Source organism: Ranitomeya variabilis, chromosome 1 (genome assembly GCF_051348905.1).
Source record: "Ranitomeya variabilis isolate aRanVar5 chromosome 1, aRanVar5.hap1, whole genome shotgun sequence".
Lineage (NCBI taxonomy): Eukaryota > Metazoa > Chordata > Amphibia > Anura > Dendrobatidae > Ranitomeya > Ranitomeya variabilis.
Window position 1 is genome coordinate 1094455999 of NC_135232.1, and position 22642 is coordinate 1094478640.

The window sequence follows — 22642 nt, forward strand, 5'->3', positions numbered from 1 at the left end:
AATAGGGTCAGTTTGGCAATGTAGGTTTCAACCTGCATCAGTCATTTTCTCATACGAGAACAAATCGGTCAGAGATTCATCAGTATTTCTCGGATGAGAAAGAAAAACAAAACGTTTCTTTATCTTTTCCCCATCTAGCAGTCAGTTAAAAAGTGACAGCACTTGGACGGCATCAGAGTGCTGTCCGATTCTTTCACGGACCCATAGACTAGCATTGCTGGTTTTGATCAGACGCTTCATGAAAAACAGCAGAGAAAATGTCCAATCTTGATACGACATGTGATGGCTCTATTCGCTATTAGGGTAGGTTCACTAGAAATGTCTGTAAGCCATCAGTTTTTTTTTTTACAGCAGCAGCTATCATTAACAAGACCATTTATATTTTCTGCAATGTATCTGTACTGCGGCATCCGATTTTTTTTTTTTTTATTTAATTTTTTTTTTCTTAATGCACCCATAGACTTGAATAGAGGAGTCTCATCTAATTTACGGAGGAAACTCGTGCATGATGGAATTTTTTTCTCAAAAGCAGACTTGGTCAGTGGAAGAAAAAAAAAATCATCCATCTGCACTGCCCCATTGAATAACATTGGTCCGTGTGTTTTCCATTTTTTTTTGCACGGATAGCAAAAAAGTACAAGCAAGTCCAGGCTGAGGTCTATATCTGCCTTGGTTTAGGACATTAATACCAAGCAATTTATTTATTTTAATGGCAGCCACTACGCTCTCGGGTGAGGACATTTGTATGGGGCAGATTTATTAAACCGGTCTACACTGTGTTCCAAATTATTATGCAAATTGGGTTTAAGTGTCATAAAGATTTAATTGTTTTGTTTTTCAAATAAACTCGTGGATGGTATTGTGTCTCAGGGCTCAATGGATCACTGAAATCAATCTTAAACACATGTGATAATTGGTTTTCCAGGTGATTCTAATTAAAGGAAAACTACTCAAAAATGATGTTCCACATTATTAAGCAGGCCACAGTTTTCAAGTAACATGGGAAAGAAAAAGGATCTCTCTGCTGCTGAAAAGCATCAAATAGTGCAATGCCTTGGTGAAGGGATGAAAACATTCGAAATTTTCCATAAACATAGGCGTGATCATCTTACTGTTAAGAGATTTGTGGCTGTATCTGAGCACAAATGTGTTTGTGCTGATAAAGGCATAATGAGGAAGGTTTCTGCCAGGCAAGTTCATCGGATTAAGAGAGCAGCTGCTAAAAAGCCATTACAAAGCAGCAAACAGATATGTGAAGCTGCTGGTGCCTCTGGAGTCCCTCGAACCTCAAGGTGTAGGCTCCTTCAAAGGCTTGCTACTATTCGGCCACCCTTAAACAGTGTTCACAAGCAGAAATGGTTGTATTGGGCCCACACATACATGAAGACTAATTTCCAAACAGTCTTGTTTACTGATAAGTGTTGAGTAACCCTGGATGGTCCAGATGGATGGAGCAGTGGATGGTTGGTGGATGGCCACCATGTCCCAACAAGGCTGCAACGTCAGCGAGGAGGTGGAGGAGTCATGTTTTGGGCCAGAAGCATGGGAAACAGCTGGTAAGGCCCTTTAAGGTTCCTGAAGGTGTGAAAATGACCTCTGCAAAGTATATAGAGTTTCTGACTGACAACTTTCTTCTATGGTCTAAAAAGCAGAAACGTGCCTTCAGGAGCAAAATCATCTTCATGCTGACAATGCCCCATCTCATGCTGCAAAGAATGCCTCTGAGTCATTGGCTGCTATGGGCATAAAAGGAGATAAACTCATGGTGTGGCCAAAATCTTCCCCTGACCTCAACCCTATACAGAACATTTGGAGTATCATCAAGCAAAAGATCTATGAGGGTGGGAGGCAGTTCACATCAAAACAGCAGCTCTGGGAGGCGATTCTGGCTTCATGCAAAGAAATACAAGCAGAAACTCTCCAAAAACTCACAAGTTCAATGGATGCAAGAATTGTGAAGGTGATATCAAAGAAGGGTTCCTATATTAACATGTAACTTGGCCTGTTGGGATGTTTTGGCGTTAAATAGCTTTTTTGTTCAGTGAATGTGACCTCCTAATGCTGCAAATTCCACAAATGAGCATTTTCAGTTCTTTAAAACATATCAAATGTATAAAAATTCTACTGTGCATAATAATTTGGAACAGTGCATTTTGAGTTTTTATTCATTTTGGAGATTATACTGTTATCATTGGGAGGTTTCTTCAATAAAATTCGATGTATAATCTAACAGGTGATGACTTTTATTAGACTGACTGTCATTTGCACCGACCATTTAGGAAAATCTTATAAAAATGTAATTTGCATAATAATTTGGAACATAGTGTATATTGAATAAAAACAATCTCTGCTGCTCATATCAACCAATCACAGTGCAGCTTTCATTTTTCAAAAGCAGAATCTGAAATGAAAGCAGAGCTGTGATTGGTTGCTACGGGCAACCCATAAGGCAGCTAAGTAAACTATGAGGCCTTGTTTATATATTTTTCCTCACTTGATTTATTCACAATACGTGCGTTATGGGCCACTGTATGGCTGTAACTAGCGCATTTAGAGATACACGGTAACCTATGTCTCGCAACTTTGACATTGCAGATTCGCATTTTGACACGTAATGATTCCCTGTGAGGTCGCAATGAGACCGGAGACTCACACATTGGCGCAAAGGTTTCCAAACAGGGTTTTTTTTTCCTGTCACTGGTCAAAAGTCACACACGACACACTTGCCATTTACTTCAATGCAAGTCCCATGAGACTTTTTTTCATAGGAAAATCGCAGAACTAAAGTAACTGTGGACAGCAAGTCGGAAAGATGTTTCTGGCTGCGGACTTATCGCTGTGTTGGCCTATCATTATGGGACAGCAGGACTGTTCCCCACAGGACACAGTGGTCTTTTTTCTTTAGTCTGGTAAAAAAAAATAAAAAATAGCTCATTTCTTAGGCAAAGGCGACATGTTCGTCGCTACAGCAATTATTAAACAACTTGAGGGTCAAAAACGATTTTCTGTGACTCTTAATGATAAGATTTTGCTGTTCCAAAAAAAAAAAATGCTTTCAGTTCAAATAGGTTTTTATTAAGAATAACAAGATGATTGACATGTTACATTCGTATTTTCAATACAAAATTTTCGCCCCCCCTTCAAACAACTCCCTTTGATCCCAACACCCCCCACCCCAACCCAACAAGACAGCCCATCTTGCTTAACACCTCCATCAGTAAAACAAAAGGATAACTAATCCCCCAGCCCCTAATGTAAGCCACACTTTACAATGCCATTAATTAGGGATCGTAGTTCATTCAATTTGTATAATACCCCTATCCCTATCCCATGGCGATCCACGGAGACCACAGTTTATTGAACACTTCGATTTTCCCTTTCTTTTTGTAAAACCTCTTTTCGAGTGTCAGGCCTTGTTTCACATATTGTAGGAATTCTCCTCTTGACGGCGGTTCTTCCCTGATCCAATTTCGAGCTATTACCATCCTAGCCATGTATAACAGTCTGGCAATAGCTAACTTTAGGTTACTATCTACTCCAATCTCATCCACGCATCCCAACAGGCACACAATTGGATCTCTTGGCACCACACATCCATACGCACCTTCCATACGACTCAAAACTACTATCCAAAATGCAGCCAGTCTCGGACACGTCCACATCATATGAAATATATCCGCATCCGTAGATTTACACCTTGGACACTCGGAATTATCACGCAAACCTGCCTTATATAGTATTATCGGAGACCTATAGACCCTGTGTATTACATAGAGCTGTGACAGTCTATATGGTTCACTCACTGACAGTCTTGGGACCCATTCTAGTACCGACTCCCAAGTCTCTTTATCCATTGAACCCAGATCCCTCTCCCATTTAGCTCTCGCCATTATCGGAAATCCCTACAGGAAAGTATGTAGCAGATCTTTATACAAAGTAGATATAACCCCCCCAGTAGACCCTTCATTACACACATACTCCAGTACTATATCTCTTTGAATTCTAATATCTGCGCTCCTATTCTGAGCTCTAAAAGCATGCAACATCCGCAAATACTGATACTCCCCCGCAGTCCCCAGACCAAACTCCGCCTGCAATTGGGAAAATGATTTTAACTCACCTCGCTCAAGTATCTGATACACATACTGAATCCCTTTGACCTGCCATTCTGTCAGTATCCCCAGTGCCTCAAACTCCTGTAAGTTATTGTTATGCCATAGCGGAGAGAATCTCGTCAAGTCCGTGATCCTGCGTACATGTCTCAATCTACCCCACAACCTACGTATCAACAACACAGTCGGGTATAATTTCCCCAGAGCTCCCAAGGATCCATCCTCCAAACATTGTACTACTGGCTTTCTTTTTGTCATCACTTCCATCAACCGCTGTACTGCTCCAAGAGACCCCTCAAGCGCCCATCCCTTTAGATGCTGACTCTGTGCTGCAAGAAAGTATATTTCAGGGTTAGGCAATGCTAGTCCCCCATCGTCCTTGGGTCAAAAAAAAAAAAAATGCTTTCATCAAAGACGAGTCTCGTGTGACTTACAATGAAGTTTAGGGAATGCGATTCACATGAAACAAGCGTTAAAAAAAAATAAAATAAAACTCAAACCCATGTCGCGGTAGCTCGCAGGTCACCATGTGACACCACTGGAGACCATGAGATGCGAGGTCACAAAGCAACACCAGGATCTCAATGCCGCATGTAATGCTACCCTTAATAGGGATGTCCATTTTAAACTTTTCCCTATATGCATAGTTCGATTTTCTCTCCACTAACCTAGCGCCATGGTTCTGCCACTATCCCCCGTCTCAATTGTTTTGCTGCAGTGTTGACATCACGTCAATAGCGCTGCAGCCAATCACTAACCTCATTATCTACATCAGTAAATCCACTAAGCTCAAAGATTCATTGGAGCAATGTTACGTCACTGCTGCAGGCAAACAGACAAGGGAAGGGGTGGAGAAATTTACTACGGTCATTTTGGAACATATGCCAACAGCAAAAGGATGGCATGGCTTTGATGACCCAAGTAGGGCAAGTACATCAGTTTTTATTTTTTACAATCATCTGTGTATATGAGAAACAGTATTCAGAAAGTGGACAACCCCTTTAATGTTTCATTTTTTGTTTTTTTTAACTGTCTCGAATTAGCCTCATTTGTAGTCATGCAAGCCTAATGCAAATGGAGGAAAAGCAGAAGACAGCCAGCTGGTCTGATGATTCAGCCTTCATGGTATTATCTAGCCTTCCTGTGTCGGCTTTTGTTTATTTCTTTAATCTAACTTGTATAAAACTATTAAAAAAAAAAAAGGTCAGGACAACCCTTAAGAGAGAACATCCACCTGATGTCCAAATACAACATCTCCACAGACTTCTAAAAACAGCACATGTGCCAAGAGGATTTTTGTTGTTGTTGCATATACTGTATATACGTGCTGGCATAATCTGCAAAGGTATGTGCACACTTTGAGTAATGGCAACATGTGCATCAGATTACAGAAATCTCATTCACTTTGCTGGTACTGTAAAACACAAAGTGTGAACAAGCCCTAAAAGGTTATTAATGTGGCACTTGATAATCCGGCACTATGTACTAGAGCTCTGTACCTGAAGAATCACTATGATTTCTAAAGCTTAGGCCCCTTTCACACATCAGTTTTTTTGCTGTCAGTCACAATCCGTTGGCTCAACTGATCCATTCAGATTCTGAAAAACTGATGCGACGGATCTGTTTTTTTCGCCGGATCCAACTAGCGGATCTGGCTAATTGGATCCTAAAAAAAAATCGGAGCATGCTCAGTTAAAACAAACGGAATCCGTCGCCGGATTCTGTCATTTGATGGATCCGGCGCCCATAGGCTTCCATTCTAGCAAACGACGGACGGCAACAGATTCATCGGTCTGTTTTTTCAACTTACACAAAAAACGTTACTTTGTCCGTTGTCTCCGGCCGCCGGACAAACAATTTTCAACGGATCTGGCAAACGACGGATAAAACATAAGGCAATCCATTATACAAGTCTGAGAAAAAAACGGATCCAGCGGCATCAGTTGCCGGATCAGTTTTTTTCAAAATTCAACGGATTGCGACTGATAGCAAAAAAATGATGTGTGAAAGGGGCCTAAAACAGACTGATTTCAGAACACAGTGCATGGACTGGCCAGCAGCTCTCACAAACAGAGTGCCAGCTGCATAGAAGTAGATTCACCGGCCAGTCCGTGCACAGCGCTCCAATCTAGGGTCACACTATTGTTTTTCTCTCATCCAAGAACATCGATACTAATCATATCCTGATCAGAGTGTGACTTGATTTTCTCAAATATGGGAGAAAAAAAAATCTCCATCTTCTCCATTTTGTGACCTGAATGTCAATCTGATAACTCAAGTCAACTTGTGCTTGTGAGGGAAGGGTCGGACATGGGCACTGCACCATAGAATAACAAGGGGATGAGAGTGGTCCGTCAAAACGACATAAAACTATTGCGGTGTAATGCACATCATGACATTGTGTGAGGCCAACTTCAAGGAGGATCTTCATGTTGACACAGGGCCTAGTTAGCGCTATGGGAGCTGGGGACGCTGGGCTGAGGATGCCAGGTGCAGAATGGAAAGTGAATAGCGGCTGGCACAGAGGACCATGGCAGAGCAAACAGATCTGCTCATCTCTTGATTTAATCTCTCATATTTAGAGAAACCAGAATGGTTCAGCGGCTTCTATTTTTCCTTTGCATTAGAGAGCATTGAAATGATTCCCCTAAACCACACCATTTTCACTTGCTGTTGCCATAAGTTTCGTAACTAGTAAATCTTTCCCCCATTTCTTTGAATTGTGCCACACATCTAGTTATAGCTAGGATGGTATTACGCTGCGTTGTACATGTGTATGTGTTCTCCAGCAAATCCAATGCATTGCGAAGTCCTGAAATCAGCAGTAAATTTCCACAGCACAAATGGTCTTGCTGCAGATTTCAGATTAGCATCTCTATTCAATTTACACCGCATATTTCACCCACAGAACCATTACTGTTACCATGCTGCGGAACTGACCCATGTGAATAAGCCTTTGTGCCGGAATTCTTCATTCACTCTTGCGTTTGAACCCCAGTCTCATTTTTACCTCCGTGAAAAAGTGCAGGATGCAGTGCCAATGATGAGTACCGTAATGGACTCCCAACTAACCCCATTATAGTCAGCATGGTCTGATGGGAACAGTTTGTGTCCCTCGTGTGATGTATCTGCAAATTCCTGATGCTGGTTGGAACTTCTTCTAAAGTGATAATTACAATCATGATAGAACAGAAAGTTTTGTAGACCTAGAAATCATTAACCAACTAAATAAAAGATTTTATCTTGAGGCTTCAAACACGTCTGCGTCATCACATGATTTGGGGATTAAATAATTGACATGACCAGAGTCATGCTAGTCGCATTGCCCCATTTTAAATAATTCCCACCTATAGCCCCCATGAAATAATACTACTCTTCCTAAAAGTGAAAAGTTCTCACTGCACTTCCTGACGGACAGCCCCCAACTTTGGTTCCTCCATTGCTGACTGTGATGCTTTGCAGGGTGCAGTGCTGCTCATCTCCTCCTGAGGCTTAGATTACAGCCCTTCCCCTCATTATCTCCTCTACCTGTAGCTTCCTCCTCCATCATCTCCAGCTCCCCCTCCTTCCTGTATTTCTAGTCTCTGCTCTCTCCTGCAGGAAACACGTTAGTGTTTTATATAGTGTTCTATATACACTCAATATTATTGTGTGCCATCTCAGAGACTCCTTACCCATGTCTTCCTGTAGTCTCAGCGTGCTGTACTGTGAATTCACTCCTTCCTCTCAGTCCCCTCCTGCTGCCAGCCCTGATCCTCCCTTCGCCTCCTCCTCCAGCATCAGATTTCCGTGCTGCAAGTTCTATCACCAAACTTTACAAAAATAATAATAATAATTATGTAAAATGGCCCATTTTTTCGAAATTACAGCATAAAAACACAGACAAATGATCGGGAGCACAGGAAAGTAGATTAGAGTGCAGTTTTCATTTCGAGATCACGACGCTGTAATGTGTGATATTGTTTGTACGTGAATCTTCGGCATTGGAATATGTTGGCGCTATAGAAATAAAATGTATTAAATTTCAGAGATGCTTTTTCTTTGCACTATTTTGGAAAAAGCCTCATTCACATGTCTGTTGTCTATTTTCACGTACGTGTCTCTTCCATGTTTTTCACAGGTAGAACACATACCCATTATTGTCTATGTGGCTGGTTACATTGTTTTATTTGTAGACCGAGCTGTCCGCAATAAAACAAAATAAAATATTTTTTTAATGCGACTCATGTATCAAACTTTCCAATCCGAGTCTATGATTCCAAGAAAATCACAACAGCGCACGGATGCAATCTGTGTGCTGTCCGTTTTTAACATTTTAATATGGAGAATTTTTTTTATTTTATTTTTGCAGAAGAGAAAATCTACAGTATAGTGAAGCACTGATGATATACCCCGTGCTAGAACTGATGAAAGTAGGATTGTTTTGTTTTTTTTTCATCTGAGAAAAATCACTGATGTTTGTATGAGGTATGAGGCCTAAGGCTGCCGTCACACTAGCAGTATTTGGTCAGTATTTTACATCAGTATTTGTAAGCCAAAACCAGGAGTGGGTGATAAATACAGAAGTGGTGCATATGTTTCTATTATACTTTTCCTCTATTTGTTCCACTCCTGGTTTTGGCTTACAAATACTGAGGTAAAATACTGACCAAATACTGCTGGTGTGACGGCAGCCTAAGGCTAAGGCTATATACGGCGTTTTTTACTCAAGCAAAAAAGGCAGCACACTGTAGTGCCAAAACTTGCAAACATGAAAAATGAAAATAGAATTGCATTACTGCACTAGAAATATGAAAAATTGAGAAAGTTTAGCGCATAACTTGGCCAGCTCATGTGTACCTGGTAGCCACAATAAGGCATTTCTCGTATACCAGGACCTAGCAATGTTTTTCCTCCCTTAGAATAAAGTCTTCATCTGTATGGGAACATGAATCCTAAAATCTATATCTCTTCGGAGGGGTAGTGGTCCTTTTTTGTTTGAGTGTAGTGTAGTATATGAGGTGGTGACTCTAGGTTCAGCACCTGTTCACACTTAGGCTATGTGCACACGATGCGGATTTGCTGCGGATCCACAGTGGATTTTTTCGCGCAGAAACGCTGCAGATCCGCACTGTGATGTACAGCATAATGTTATTCTATGGCAAAAAAAAAAAGCTGTGCAGATGGTGCAGAATAATCAGTGCGGAATTGCTGCGGATGTCAAAGAAGTGCATGTCACTTCTTTTGTGCGCATCTGCAGCGGTTCTGCACCCCTCCATGTTAAAATTCCGCAGTGGCCAAAAACCGCTGAAAATCCACACAAAATCCGCATAAAAAACGCACAAAATCCGCATAAAAACCGCGGCAAATCCACGGCTGCGGATTCTAGCAGGAGTTGCGGATTTTGTGCAGAAAATTCTGCACCTCTTTTGCTACTGTGTGCACATACCCTTAATCTATGTTTGGATGTGACGGTCAGTTTTTTTTAAATTTGTATTCATACAGCGTTTTTTAGTCGCCTTACAAAATGCAGTCTTGTGATTTTCTTAACATCACAAGTCATGTTTGTAAATGTGATCATGTTACTACAAGCAATGTGATGCCACATAAAAAAAAAAAAAAACATAGCCAAATCTAACGATTTTTGGGCCCGGAAAAACAAATGCATGTTCACAAACACAAATGCATTCAATGCATGTGCAACTCATATAAAACACATCATACACTCCTCAACATTGAAATTGAGAACACCAAGAAGGGAAAATTGTGGACTCATGGGATGGATACAAATGTTACTGATATGCATATGCATACCTCCCAACTTTTGAAGAAGGGTAAGAGGGACAAAGGTTGCGGCAAATTTTAGACCATGCCCCTGACCACACCCATTTCACAACTAGTCACACCCATATCCCCCCAACCACACCCATTTAGCCCACACGGTTTCATAAACAATAATTATAAACAGAAAAAAATAAATGTATTTAGAAGTAATGAATTAAAGTACATGCTATGCTCCCACTACTCTGTTTCTATTTTGTGCCCACTCACTTTTCTCCCCCATACTGTCTCCTCACACTATTCCCCTCCCTCTGTACATATACCCTTTACACTATATATAAAACTACTACTCCCAGCATGCTATGTCAGTAATCTGTGGTAAAACTACTACTCCCAGCATGCTGTGTTTGTAATACATGATAAAACTACTACTCCCAGAATGCTATATCAGTAATCTGTGGTAAAACTACTACTCCCAGCATGCTATGTCAGTAATCTGTGGTAAAACTACTACTCCCAACATGCCATGTCAGTAATCTGTGGTAAAGCTACTACTCCCAGCATGCTAGGTCAGTAATCTGTGGTAAAGCTACTACTTCCAGCATGCTGTGCTGCTTCTGTAGTTTCTCCTGAGGCTGGTACAACCTCAGGGCAGTGCGGGAAAAGCAAGATCCTGGCTGGGACAGCGTCTCAAAATTTGGACTGTCCCGCTGGATCGGGACGATTGGGAGGTCTGTATATGCCGAAAAAAAATGGAATTTTTTTTTTAAACACAGCTTTCTTTGCAATCGCCGATGAATGACGTTCTAGATGTGCTCGATGGGAGACAAGTCTGGAGACACTGCAGGCCATGGTCGGTTCTTAAAGGGGACGCGTCACGGCAGCAATGACCCGGTCCGTGGCCCTGGGCGTCCAATAAAATATGAAAAAGGGGAATAAAGTTTATGAGATAAATGTTCGTGACACCACCTGTGGTACTCGGCAAATAGGAGATGTCAGCCGGCGCTGCTTAAAGGGACCGCTGGGGCTGATGGTGATGCAGTAGAGTTGGTACCGCTCTCCACAGGTAGAGCTTTAGTCCCAGGGAACGTAGGTGAAATTGTGAGATGATGGATGTTGTGGTAGCTGTGGTGCAGGGTGGATGGCGCAGTAAATAAGTGTGAGGACAAATCATGGTGCAGTTTCCAAAGGTTTACTCACAGTTCTTAGTTGCCCCAGCCGGGGTGCTGTGTCCTCAGGGTTTGTGGTCCAGCCAGCTCTCAAGCAATTTGGGTGCAATCTCCAGAACCCTCTTTCATATGTCCTTGCCTGGCCTCTCCTGCCCTGCGCCTGCCACACAGTGTCCCAAGCAAGCAGCCTTGGATCTTGTCGGGCGGCGAGCTCTAAGTCCCCCTGGATCCTATATGGCTGCCTTTTCAGCGAATGTGTGCAGATGTGGCTGTGCTTCCTGCAAAAGCCACAGTCTCCAGTTATGTAGCTGAGTCCTTAGCTTCTCCACTAAAATGGGGCCGGTCCCCTGACTGCGACCTGGTCCCTCCAGCTGACTATGGTCAGCGTGAATGCAAGCCCCACGGGTGGACTTCTCACTACCCATGCCTCTAGGACCCCTTCCTTCTCTTCTTTCTTTAGCTTCACTTTCCTTCAGTTTTTTCTCTTTGGGAACTCCTTTCTGTCCTCTCAGGAGCTGCAGACCCACACGTCTGCTCAGCTCCAGTTCTCTCACAATCTCTAACTTTCCCTCCTAATTAGCTCCTCCCCTACTCTACCTACCCCACCCACTCCTCCAACACCCTTTCCTATCCAGCCTGGAATGATGCCTTCCTCCCTTAGGGTACGCCCAGGTGCCCTGACTGAAGTGTCTAGTGTTGGATGCAGGTGTAGGGTTCTGTGCTGTGCTCCCTCCTTACTTGAGAGCGGAATACCACACCTCTGGGTGAGGTGCAGTACTCTGTGGCAACTGCACAATCAGGGGCGCCACATAGGCTGCTCACAATAGCACCAGGAAACTTGCAGTCCTGTTATAGACTGATCAAGCGTGGACAAGACATTAACTTACTGGAGGTCCCATAGATACGTTGGGCCTGGCAGTCACCAAGATTAGAGAGACTTATAGCTGCTTCCAGGGGGTCTAGTCATCAAAGGTAACCAGGCTGGCCAAGGTCCAATATATGAAAACTGGGAGCAGCTTAATTTGAGCACAAGATGAGTCCTGTCACGAGTGGGCAACGTTACCCCGAGTTATGAGGTTGTCAAGTTGGTTGATGTAATAAAGGTGGCGGAAGCCACATATATTTGCTGTAAAGAAGTGCAAGTGTGTTTGAGCTTGTTAATTAAATGTGGCAGTATATGAGCACCCTATAGGTATCTTGCACATGGACAGATCCTTATAGGGTTCATGCATGAGGCTTTGTCATGCACATTAACCCTTCGGCTGGAGCTCGATACACACTATTGCTATGCAAAAAAAATACAGGCATCAATAATTAGACAAGGATGGATAAGGCTGTTGCTACCAAATGATAAAGTATAGGGGAGATGGCAAGGATGTCCTTGTGGAGAGTGATATGCCTGGCATGCCAGTTTAAGAAGGCTTATAAGGCATGCAATGCTTCTCTGGGAAATTAAAATATGCAAATTGCCTCTTCAGATAGGAAGAGGAAGTGAACTCTAGTGCCACCTATTGGAAGTAAAAATCCTAAAAGTCACTATCGACCCTTTAAGGGGTCTTGCCATATGACTTAGGATAAAAGCCAAGCCAGAATCTCAATTTCAAGTCCTCTTCTTCTCTAAAGAGGCAGCTGGCATATGGGGAGATGACAACAGATTTCAGTTCTCATCCCAGCTTTCTGGATGCAATTGGCAAATCCTTTTTTTTCTTTGCTTGATTCCTACATTAGTTATCTCAGAAAGTCGTGGTTGGCCTGTGCAGGTTCTCATAATTTCAGACGACAAAGCCATAAATTAAAATGACAAATCACTACTCAATCTTTATCGTGATCTGTGGTCCAGGCTTCCATTGATAGGATGACGGTCTCAGCATGAATAACTTTTTAACTACAGTGTTTGACAATGACCAAAAGTTCGATTTCCGTGATCAACTTTTCCAGAAATGTTTGCGTTCCGTTAACATCAATGATTCCAGTTTGTGTAAAGAAAAGGCACGTATTTGGTAAGTAATAGTCCTGACCCGGTCAAGATCTCTAGGGCATGGCTAACTTCAATTGTGTCTTTTTTTTATTACTGGCTGTCTAACATTTAGTCACCTACATGGAATTCCAGTGACTAAGGGAAGTAAAATTTAAGAAGATCCTTAAACTTTTCCTGTTGAACGTTATCTAGAACTGTTGGGAAACACCCTGGTTGACAAATATTGGTACATTTTTTTGTTTTGTTACAGTGGATATGATATCATTCCCATCATGCTGTATAACATTAGTTATGTTGCACTCAAGTGTAAAACTTAGAGAATGTGATTACTGGTGGTTCCATCCCTGCCTGCATGCTTGCTATGCTGTTAATTGACTCCATACATTATACATGTACAGTTGCAGTCTATGTGCCAGATTCCAGAACTCCATATATAAGTTCATCCCAAGATGTTGTCATTCTACTTCCCACATCTACAGTTGAGGACAAGACTTAAAATGAAGAGCTCTTCTTTTTCTCAGAAGACCCTGAATGTTAATGAATCCAGTAGGACTCGTGGTTCTACTGTTGCATCCATCTCTGCTGGAATCCAAGGGACTTTGGAAGAGTCCACCACTAAAGTCTACAGCTACCGTCCCAACGAGAAGGAAGAGCTCCAAGAACTGAACAACCGATTTTCAGGCTACATTGATAAGGTGCGATCGCTGGAACAGAAGAACAAGGCTTTATGTGAAGAGGTGGAGGAACTGAACAGACGTCTGAAGGAAAGGGGACCTGGCATATCTGATGAGTACGAGAAAGAATTCAAGGAGCTGAAGGAATTAATTGAGAAGTTGACCAAAGAAAAAGGTGCAGCTGATATTGAAAGAGGAAACCTGGAGGAAGAAATTGACATCTGGAATGCTAAATGTGATGAGGAATTGGCCCTGAAAGGTAAGGAACACAGCATAAGGGATCAGGTGTCAAAATCTTCTTAAAGAAAACCTGCCTTCACAATTTTGTAAAGTAAAGACATTTCTGTAATGGGACTGTAATACAGATTAAATTTGTACACTTTTTGGCTCTTCAGTAATCATCATCTGAAGCTTCTTGCTAATTAGATTTCAGTGCACAGGGGCCGCATTGCACACAGGGTCTTCTCCTACCTGGCTGAGATTCTGGAGCCCCTCCACCTGCCTCTGGTCTTTAACAGGTCACTGCTGAGATTTCAAAGACCAAAGGCAGGTGGAGGGGCCGGGGAATCACACACCACAGGGAAGGGAAAACCCAATGCACGGTCCAGCTGCTGTGCACTGAAATCTAATGATCAGACAACTTTAAATGAGAATTAAAGAAAGAAAGTGGATTTCTTCAATAAAGATATTAATTTACTCTGTAGTACAGCGACATTACTGTCATGTCTTTACCTTTACAAAATCATGCTAACAGGTTCTCTTTAAAGAAGGTTCTCATTGACAAATTTTGGGAGATGATTCTTTATAGCATCATTTTTTTTAAATCCCGCCACAGGTAGGGTAATGCTGTGATGTACTTGCACTGAGGACACATACCCATGCTCCTTTGTAGGCGTCAGACCTAAAGTGACCTCCAGCTGTAAATCCTCCCACTGCGAGCAATGTGAAGATTCGTCGGCAGCGGACAATTAGGAGACCTCGGCTATGCGATATACATACTTCCAGCCACATTCCCACTAGACAGTTTCCGGCCTTGCTCCATACACTTGCATTGCGTATTGTTGCGCCCATATAGTTGGCACGTGACTCACTGTTTGCAAATAATATACATGTGGTCACGCGCCCCCACCCGCTCCTGGCACCGGAGAATCCTCACAGAGTGCAGGATGTGACTATTCAAAAGTCTGCAGTCACAGACTGACTGTAGACTTAAAGTTTAAAACTGGACAACCTCTAAGATTATTACAATTATTATCTCCATATATTAAACGATTACGCCAAAAAATCTTGTTACCACATATCCACAGTACAGGGGTTCCAACCGCTAGGGATGTGCTCCTCCGCTCCATTCAGGATGGAGATGCAGAGCCTGCTTTTAGGAGTTTTGGAGCCCCAATCTCAGGATCACTGGGGCCCCCAGCAGTCGGACGCCTAGTGCCCACCAAGTTTTCCCAGTTCTTATGGAATGGGAATAACTTACATTTTGTTTTGAGGGGGGATAATAACTTTTTATAATAAGAGCGGTCTGCAAACACATTATCTTTTCCCCCTCACCACCCAAAAAAATAAATAAATAAAATAAAACAGCAGCATTGGTTAGTGCAAAAGCGTAGAAAATGACGTGGTTTTGCTGCGGTACTGATACCCCATTATGGAGATAATGGCTTTCATCATAGACAGACCATGCGGAATTACGTAGTTGGACAATACAGATCAGGACTAGCTTACGGGAACAATGACTAACATAGTTGGCACATACTAGCACAGGTGGTCCTCCATAATATAACACCCTAAAGTGCCTTGTCACGGCACGGTTGGCGGTTGCCGTTGTGTGCGGCCTCACATTTTGCATTTAAGTAATACCTTGACCCCTTTGGATTCTTCAATTGTTTTTTTTTTTGGTGCCATGTAAAGTGAAGGAACAGAATGGGCAATTAATGAGATCAGGATTAGGCATCGGTACAACAGGTCTGTAATGCAGGAATTAACGGGACTGGGTTATGTAAGCACTGTGGTTTTCTCAATGAATGCTTGGAAAGAAAAAGGGAAGGGGCGTACGAATAATGTAACCGTAGTGTCTGCGAGCCTGGGGTGATTGACAATGGAGGTGTCAGAGAAAGCCGTGTCCAGTCAGGAACAGATGGGGATAAAAACCTGTGTAAGTGATAAGGTGGAAGTGTTCCAGACCACAAGATAAAAGATTACAGAATATTGCTGAATATTAAAAAGAGGAAAATTGGTCAGCTCACCATTCCAGGGATGACTACATATAATAGAGTACGCTGGTGTCTTCAGTACACAGACAAGGAAATAAAAAAGGAGGAGATATCCAAAACAGATTCTCCTTTATTAGTAAAACATGGCTAAACCAAAACGATTAAAAACAAAAGCATTTCAGGTTGTTAAACCAGTCTTATTCATGGTACAGGGCAAATATACAATGTGAATGTCCTCCCGAGAACAAAACTTATAGAAGAGATAGATCCCATAGTGCAACCAATTACATCTAATGAGTGAACAAGACGCACATGAAAGCACAAAATTACAGCAAACCCATTAGACTATGTGCACACGTTGCAGATTTTGCGGCGGATCTGCAGCTGCGGGTCCGCAGCAGCTTTCTATGCGTATACAGTACAATGTAAACCTATGGAAAACGCAATCCGCAGTGTACATGCTGTGGAAAAACCCGTGCGGAAACGCTGCGGGTTACATTCCGCAGCATGTCAATTCTTTGTGCGGATTCCGCAGCGGTTTACACCTGCTCCTCTATAGGAATCTGCAGGTGTAAAACCGCAGGTGGAATCCGCACAAATTCTGCATAAAAACCGCGGTAACTCCGCAGGTAAAACACAGTGCCTTTTACCTGCGGATTTCTAAAATCCGCTGCAGAAAAATCCGCAGAGCTGCTTTCTACGTGTGCACATAGCCTTAGGCCACGTTCACACATTCAGTATTTGGTGAGTTTTTTACCTCAGTATTTGTAAGCCAAAACAAGGAGTGGGTGATAAATACAGAAGTGGTGACGTGTTTCTATTCTAATTTTCCTCTGATTGCTCCTCTCCTGGTTTTGGCTTCCAAATACTGATGTAAAATACTGACCGTGCTCACGTGACCTTAGGATAAATTCCCACGGTGAGTCTTTGGTCAGTTTTCGACGCTTTGAGCAAAGTGGATGGGCTTTATAAATATCTCCTGCCACTGTATATTTTTCTCTTACTCAGTGTAAATTGACCTGCAGTACATGTTCGAAATCTATTTCTTTTGCGGGTTTTATTTACAGATTTTCCCTACAGACTTGCATTAGATGCGGAAAATCCAAGGGTAACAAATGCCTGTAATCTGCACATGGGCAGTATAAAAAATAAAGCAGCTTTACTTATAGCATGACACATCAAAGAGAGACATAAAATGCAGCATCAAAAACGCAATAAAAATGCATGTAAAAAACCCCGCAAGTAACCTTAGGGTGTGTGTCCACGGTCAGTAAACGCTGCTTGTTTGACGCTGCGCAGAGCTGCAGCGTCAAACACGCAGCGTCCAGATGTTCCAGCATAGTGGAGGGGATTTTATGAAATCCCGTGTCCACTATGCGTGGAAACACGCATCCGACTTCCCTGCGACTCCGGACATGCTGCGCGTCTTTTCAGATCACAGCATGTCCGTGCTACCTGTGGCGATGCTGCGTCGCCGCAAGTAATATCACAGGGCCCTATGCGAGGGTGCGATGATCCCGGATGTGTACAGTTAACACATCCGGCATCATCGCGTCCCAGAAAGGGGGCGGGGCTTCGCCGCTCCGGCGATAACGCCGGCCATCCTGACCGTGGACACGTACCCTAATAGGTGCAGAAAATCTGCAACATCAAAAGCTCACCAAATACTTGTGGGAACATAGCCTGAATGTGCCAGAATCTGTTTTGGATATAATCGCAAGTGTTGGATTACAGCTATTTATTAGAGGACATTGTTTATAAAAAAATATATAAAAATTAAGAACTAATTTTTTTATTTTGCCTCATAAGCATAATAAAAAGTGTGATAAAAAGAAACCTAAATATACCACAAAACACTACAAAATAAAAACACAGCTTTGCCACGCAAAACAATGACTCCTCCTCATACAGCTCAATTCATGGAAAACTGTAAAACTCATGGCTCTCAAAACACGTTCACAGAAAAACTGTTTTTTGTTTTTAGGCTACTTTCACACTAGCGTCGGGCTCGGCCCGTCGCAGTGCGTCGGGCCGAGGTTACCGACGCTAGCGTTGTCTCCGCCGCACAACGTGGGCAGCGGATGCATTTTTCCAGCGCATCCGCTGCCCCATTGTGAGGTGTGGGGAAGTGCGGGGAGGTGGGGGCGGAGTTCCGGCCGCGCATGCGCGGTCGGAAAAAGCGGACCGTCGGCAGCAAAAAACGTTACATGTAGCGTTTTTTGCAGCCGACGGTCCACCACAACACGGCGCAACCGTCGCACGACGGTTGCGACGTGTGTCAATCCATCGCTTAATGTTAGTCTATGGGGAAAAAACGCATCCTGCAAGCACTTTTGCAGGATGCGTTTTTTCTGCAAAACGACGCATTGTGACGGATTGCAGTTAACGCTAGTGTGAAAGTAGCCTAATTCAGTGTACAAAGTAAAAAAAAAAAAAAGGGATAAAAATTTGGTATCATTGTGATCGTAGTGATCTACAGAATAACCTATAAAGAGCTAATAAACATTAGTTCAGTTATATGTGCCCCAAAACGATGCCTTGGACAAACATAACTCATCCTGAAATTAACATACCCTTAGGCTGTGTTCACATGTCGTAGCAGTAGGTCACTTTTTTCAGTGTTTTTTTACTCATTAAATAAAAATAATTACCAAAAGTGACAAAAAACACTGCAAAATACTTGCAGGAAACAGGTTTTTCTGCATTTTTGGTGAATAAAAATGTAAAAAAAAACTCTGCAAAGATGCTACAAAACCTGTTTTTTTTAGCAGAATATTTATTTCCAAGAAAACAAGTTTAGCCTCCAGAAAAACAACAAACTGCTGCATCTTGTGAACTTAACCTAACATGGATAAGTCAATGGAAAAAAAAAGTGTCTTGGCTCCTAGACTACGATTTTGGGTCCATCTATTAAACGCTTCTAGAAAACAAAACAACAAACACACCAGTATTCTTTGTGCTCTGTGCACATCCAACAAATATATTACCAATCTTTATTTGGCAATAAATATACATGAAAATGACAAAACAAAAGAATTAAAAGCAGCTAAAACCGCACTAATCAGTGTATAAATACCTGTGACGACTAATATTAAGGCCACAGCTCACAAATGGTCCATCTACAAATATCAAGTAGACAAATCCAGATCCATTTTAATAAACAAGGTATATATATGCAGGATCAAGAAAAATATAATGACAGAATTCCATAATGTGCCCAAGTTACTATTTTAGTTGTTTTTTTACCTATTCTTCCTAAATAACATGGACCCTGCTGGCACAGAAGCCAAAAAGTGACTGCATCTGCCTCATTATAATGAACAGCTCTGTCCTCTGTCAGGAGTTGAATCTGAATCCATTTTTATTTTTTTTTTAAATCCAGATGGAAATCCAGACCCAGTACTAATCTGATCTATACATTGCCCAAATTGACTTGCGGATTTTAAAATCAGCAGCAAGTTAATTTTTGGGTGCGGATTCAGGGTGAAAGTGAGGGCAAATCTGCAGCAAAATCCCACATGCATCCTGAATGGATTTTGCTCCAGATTTCATTTCCTGATCATAATGGGAAAAGACAAATGAGCTGTTTGGGTGGGAAGAAATGCTATTAAAGGGGTTGTCCAGAACTGGACATGACCACCGAAGCTATTTGACGGCCGCTGATTGGCTTCAGCTAAAATCCACGCTGACGAAATAAAGAAGCAGCAGCAGTAGTCAATAGTGGAAGAGAAGAATTACACCAGTCCAGGACATGAGTACTATTTTGTTTTTTTTCTTTTGTTATATGGACTAATTAAGAAGGGGTTGTCCAATAGTCGTCAACGCCTTTATAATATTCTAATAGTACTTTTTTTAAATGTAATTAATCAATTAAGGGTCCGACAACCGTCCTAACCAACCAGAAGGGTGGGATTCTCATGGCTAATAGCTACTCCCAGTCTACAATCGAATTGAACTTGCTTTTTTTCCCACTTGCTTTTCACAGAGGAAGCCGAGAGGACGCTAAAAGAGTTTCGCCAAGATGTGGACGATGCCACGGTGCAAAAGTTGGAGCTGGAGAGAAGAGTGGAACAGCTGGTGGATGAGATCGAGTTCCTCAAAAAGCTCCACGATGATGAAGTGGCCGACTTACTGAAACAAATACTGGAGTCCAAGGTGAATGTGGAGATGGAGAGTGCGCGACCAGACCTACTGGCAGCGTTAAGAGCCTTACGGGTTCAGATTGAAGAAGCGGCCACCAAAAACATACAGGAGGCCGAGAAGTGGTACAAGACCAAGCTGAATACGGCAAAGGGACAGGTGGTCAAGAACGAGGAGAAGATCCGGAACATCAGGGAAGACATTAGTAAATTCAGCTCCCAGGTGTCTGACCTGCAGGGCCAGATCGATGCCTTGAGGGCCAGAAATGAAGCCTTGGAGAGGCAGCTTGTGGATTTGCAGGAAAGCCACGCGGAAGAAGTTGCTGCTCTTCAGGATATCATTGCTCAGCTGGAAGATCGGCTCCTGACAACGAAAGCAGATTTGGCGCGGTATTTGCAGGATTACCAAGATTTGCTGCACATCAAGCTCAAGCTGGACGCGGAGATTGCGGTCTACAGGACATTACTGGAAGGAGAAGAGGAAAGGCTTGGGATCAAAGATGGTGAAGGTAAAAGGGGAGACTCGTCACCATGAACAGAATGTGCAAATTCCTTATAACTAATAAGAAATGGGTGGCACAGATTAGAAAAACAGTGCCACCATCTGTGCACAGGTTGTGTCTGGTACTGCACCCCAGTCTGAATTTAATGGCACTCAGCTGCAAGACCATACCCAGCCCATAAACCGGTATGGGGTTATTTTATATAACTTTTTTTTGAGAGGGGGAAAAAAAAAAATCAAGTAGCGCAAGTCAGAACTTGACAGATAGATGTGGGCTCCATTTATAGTATATTCTATGGATAACTCTTAAATGTAAACATTGACAAGCCAGCAGGTGATTCACACTTTAATTTTTCACATACGTGTTCTGTCAGATATAACTTGTATCTATGATAGTCTATTGTGTAGTTGACAAGTCCGGTTTGATTTTTCTCTTTTTTTTTTTTTTTTTTTGTTTTTGTTTGGAGCAAGTGGTTTAAGTGTTGGATCAATATCATTAATGCAAGTCTATGGGTCCATTAAAAAAAACATAGGACAGCACTCGGATGCCATCAGAGTGCTGTCCAATTTACACACTGTTAGGAGACAGTGGAGAAACTTTTTTTTTTTTTTTTTTTTTCTCCTCCTCCATACGAGAAAACCCGTGTGAAAATTGAATCAAACTCTGACGAAACTCAGAGGAAATCACTGATAAAACTGTTTTGTCTAGTACATGAGAAAAACAGCAGGACGCCTTCAGATTTATCTGTGGATTTCATGGTCATCATTGAAATAAATGGGAGGAAGCTGCACCAAAAAAAGTTTCTGCAACAGAAAGTAACATGCTCTGGTTTTCAAAAAAGCAAAAAAAAACAAATCACCCAAAAAACTATTTTAATTCTGAATCCACACACAAAAAAGACACAGATTAGGAGATTAAGTATAAACTCCCCTACTTTCCTGCAATGTGTGGAAAATCTGCACCAAAAAAATCCATATGTGAAACCAGCCCAAACTATTTCATGCTTTTTTTTTTCCATGCAAAAAGACTGTAGCATTATACATTTTCATGGCAAAATGAATGACTTTTCTAAATTCTGATTCACACAGTGCATTTCTTCAAGCATTTTTTGTTTTCCTTTTTATTTTTTTTTTTGGAGGGGGCATTTAAAAACTGACCCCATCTTTAATCCTGGATTTTCTTTGTTTTTCTCCATTAAGCCCGAGGTGATAAATCCTAAACCAGAGGATCACAAAAGGTGGAAGCGAGACGATCACCAGCCGTACACCGCGCCACATGGAATGGGCGACATCGCTGCCTCCCACTGGATCAATATTAACCAGCCCCTGCTTTCTGCCTGTATTAGCGAATTGTTTATTCAGCGTTCTAGGGAAACTACTGAATAATAAAGTGATGATCTGTATTCTTCTTTTATGTATTTATTACACTGTGTTACAAAGGTTTTGTCCCTCGGACAATTGTGAGTGTTCCTGATAGATTTTTTAATGCTGATTTCAGAAATGACTTCAGATTTTTCCTATCACGTAAGATTTTTGAGAAATGATACGAAACATTATAATATTCTGTTATAATTCTAAAAACCGGATTATAAACAAAAGTCGTCTGCAAAACACTGAACAATTGCTTTTGCTACTGACATCGATGCACATGTATGTAGTGTCCCGGACGTCATAGTGTAGACTATAAACTGTTATTCCTTAACCCCTTACTGCCAGCTGACGGAATAGTACGTCAGCTGGCAGTATCCCCCGCTTTGAGGTGGGCTCAGGCGGTTGGACCACCTCAAAGCCGCGACATGTCAGCTGTTTTTAACAGCTGACATGTGCCCACAATAGGCGCGGGTGGAATCACTATCCGCCTATTAAGTAGTTAAATGCCGCTGTCCAACTCTGACATCGGGCATTTAAATGCACTTCTGGACGCCGGTCCGGAAATACACGCAGCGACAACCCCTGTCACGTGATCAGGGGGTCATTGCTGCGTTGCCATCACAACCAGAGGTCTCCTCGAGACCTCTATGGTTGTTGATGGAAGATTGCTATGAGCGCCACCCTGTGGTCGGCGCTCATAGCAAGCCTGTAATTCTGCTGC

General features: G+C 42.2%; 2 protein-coding genes across 4 annotated transcripts in view; one reads left to right on the forward strand and one right to left on the reverse strand.

Annotated features, from left to right (window-relative positions):
- Nucleotides 1-16132, reverse strand: part of SLC75A1 (solute carrier family 75 member 1) — a 52413-nt gene extending 36281 nt beyond the window's left edge. The window contains exons 1-2 of one of the 3 annotated variants that reach the window (XM_077280044.1): nt 15943-16112; nt 7787-7924 (exon numbers count right to left, since the gene is read on the reverse strand). The gene's annotated coding sequence lies outside the window, so the exon portion shown is untranslated. Of the gene's footprint in view, nt 1-4780; nt 4852-7786; nt 7925-15942 lie in introns of those variants that run through there. The other 2 variants (XM_077280045.1, XM_077280046.1) reach the window with 2 other exon arrangements.
- LOC143793244 (vimentin-like) lies at nt 13346-22235 on the forward strand. The gene is made up of 3 exons (XM_077280047.1): nt 13346-13952; nt 19895-20557; nt 21751-22235. Exons 1-3 carry the CDS (start codon nt 13469-13471, stop codon nt 21768-21770), a joined length of 1167 nt encoding a protein of 388 aa, XP_077136162.1. The 5' UTR covers nt 13346-13468; the 3' UTR covers nt 21771-22235.
- The last annotated feature ends 407 nt before the right edge of the window (nt 22236-22642 follow it).

Bases quoted from the DNA above. Each gene is read 5' to 3' on its own strand.
- LOC143793244 (XM_077280047.1), top strand. From the start codon at position 13,469: ATGTTGTCATTCTACTTCCCACATCTACAGTTGAGGACAAGACTTAAA. The intron at 13,953-19,894 runs GTAAGGAACACA...TGCTTTTCACAG, and splicing joins TGAGGAATTGGCCCTGAAAG to AGGAAGCCGAGAGGACGCTA. The intron at 20,558-21,750 runs GTAAAAGGGGAG...TTCTCCATTAAG, and splicing joins TGGGATCAAAGATGGTGAAG to CCCGAGGTGATAAATCCTAA.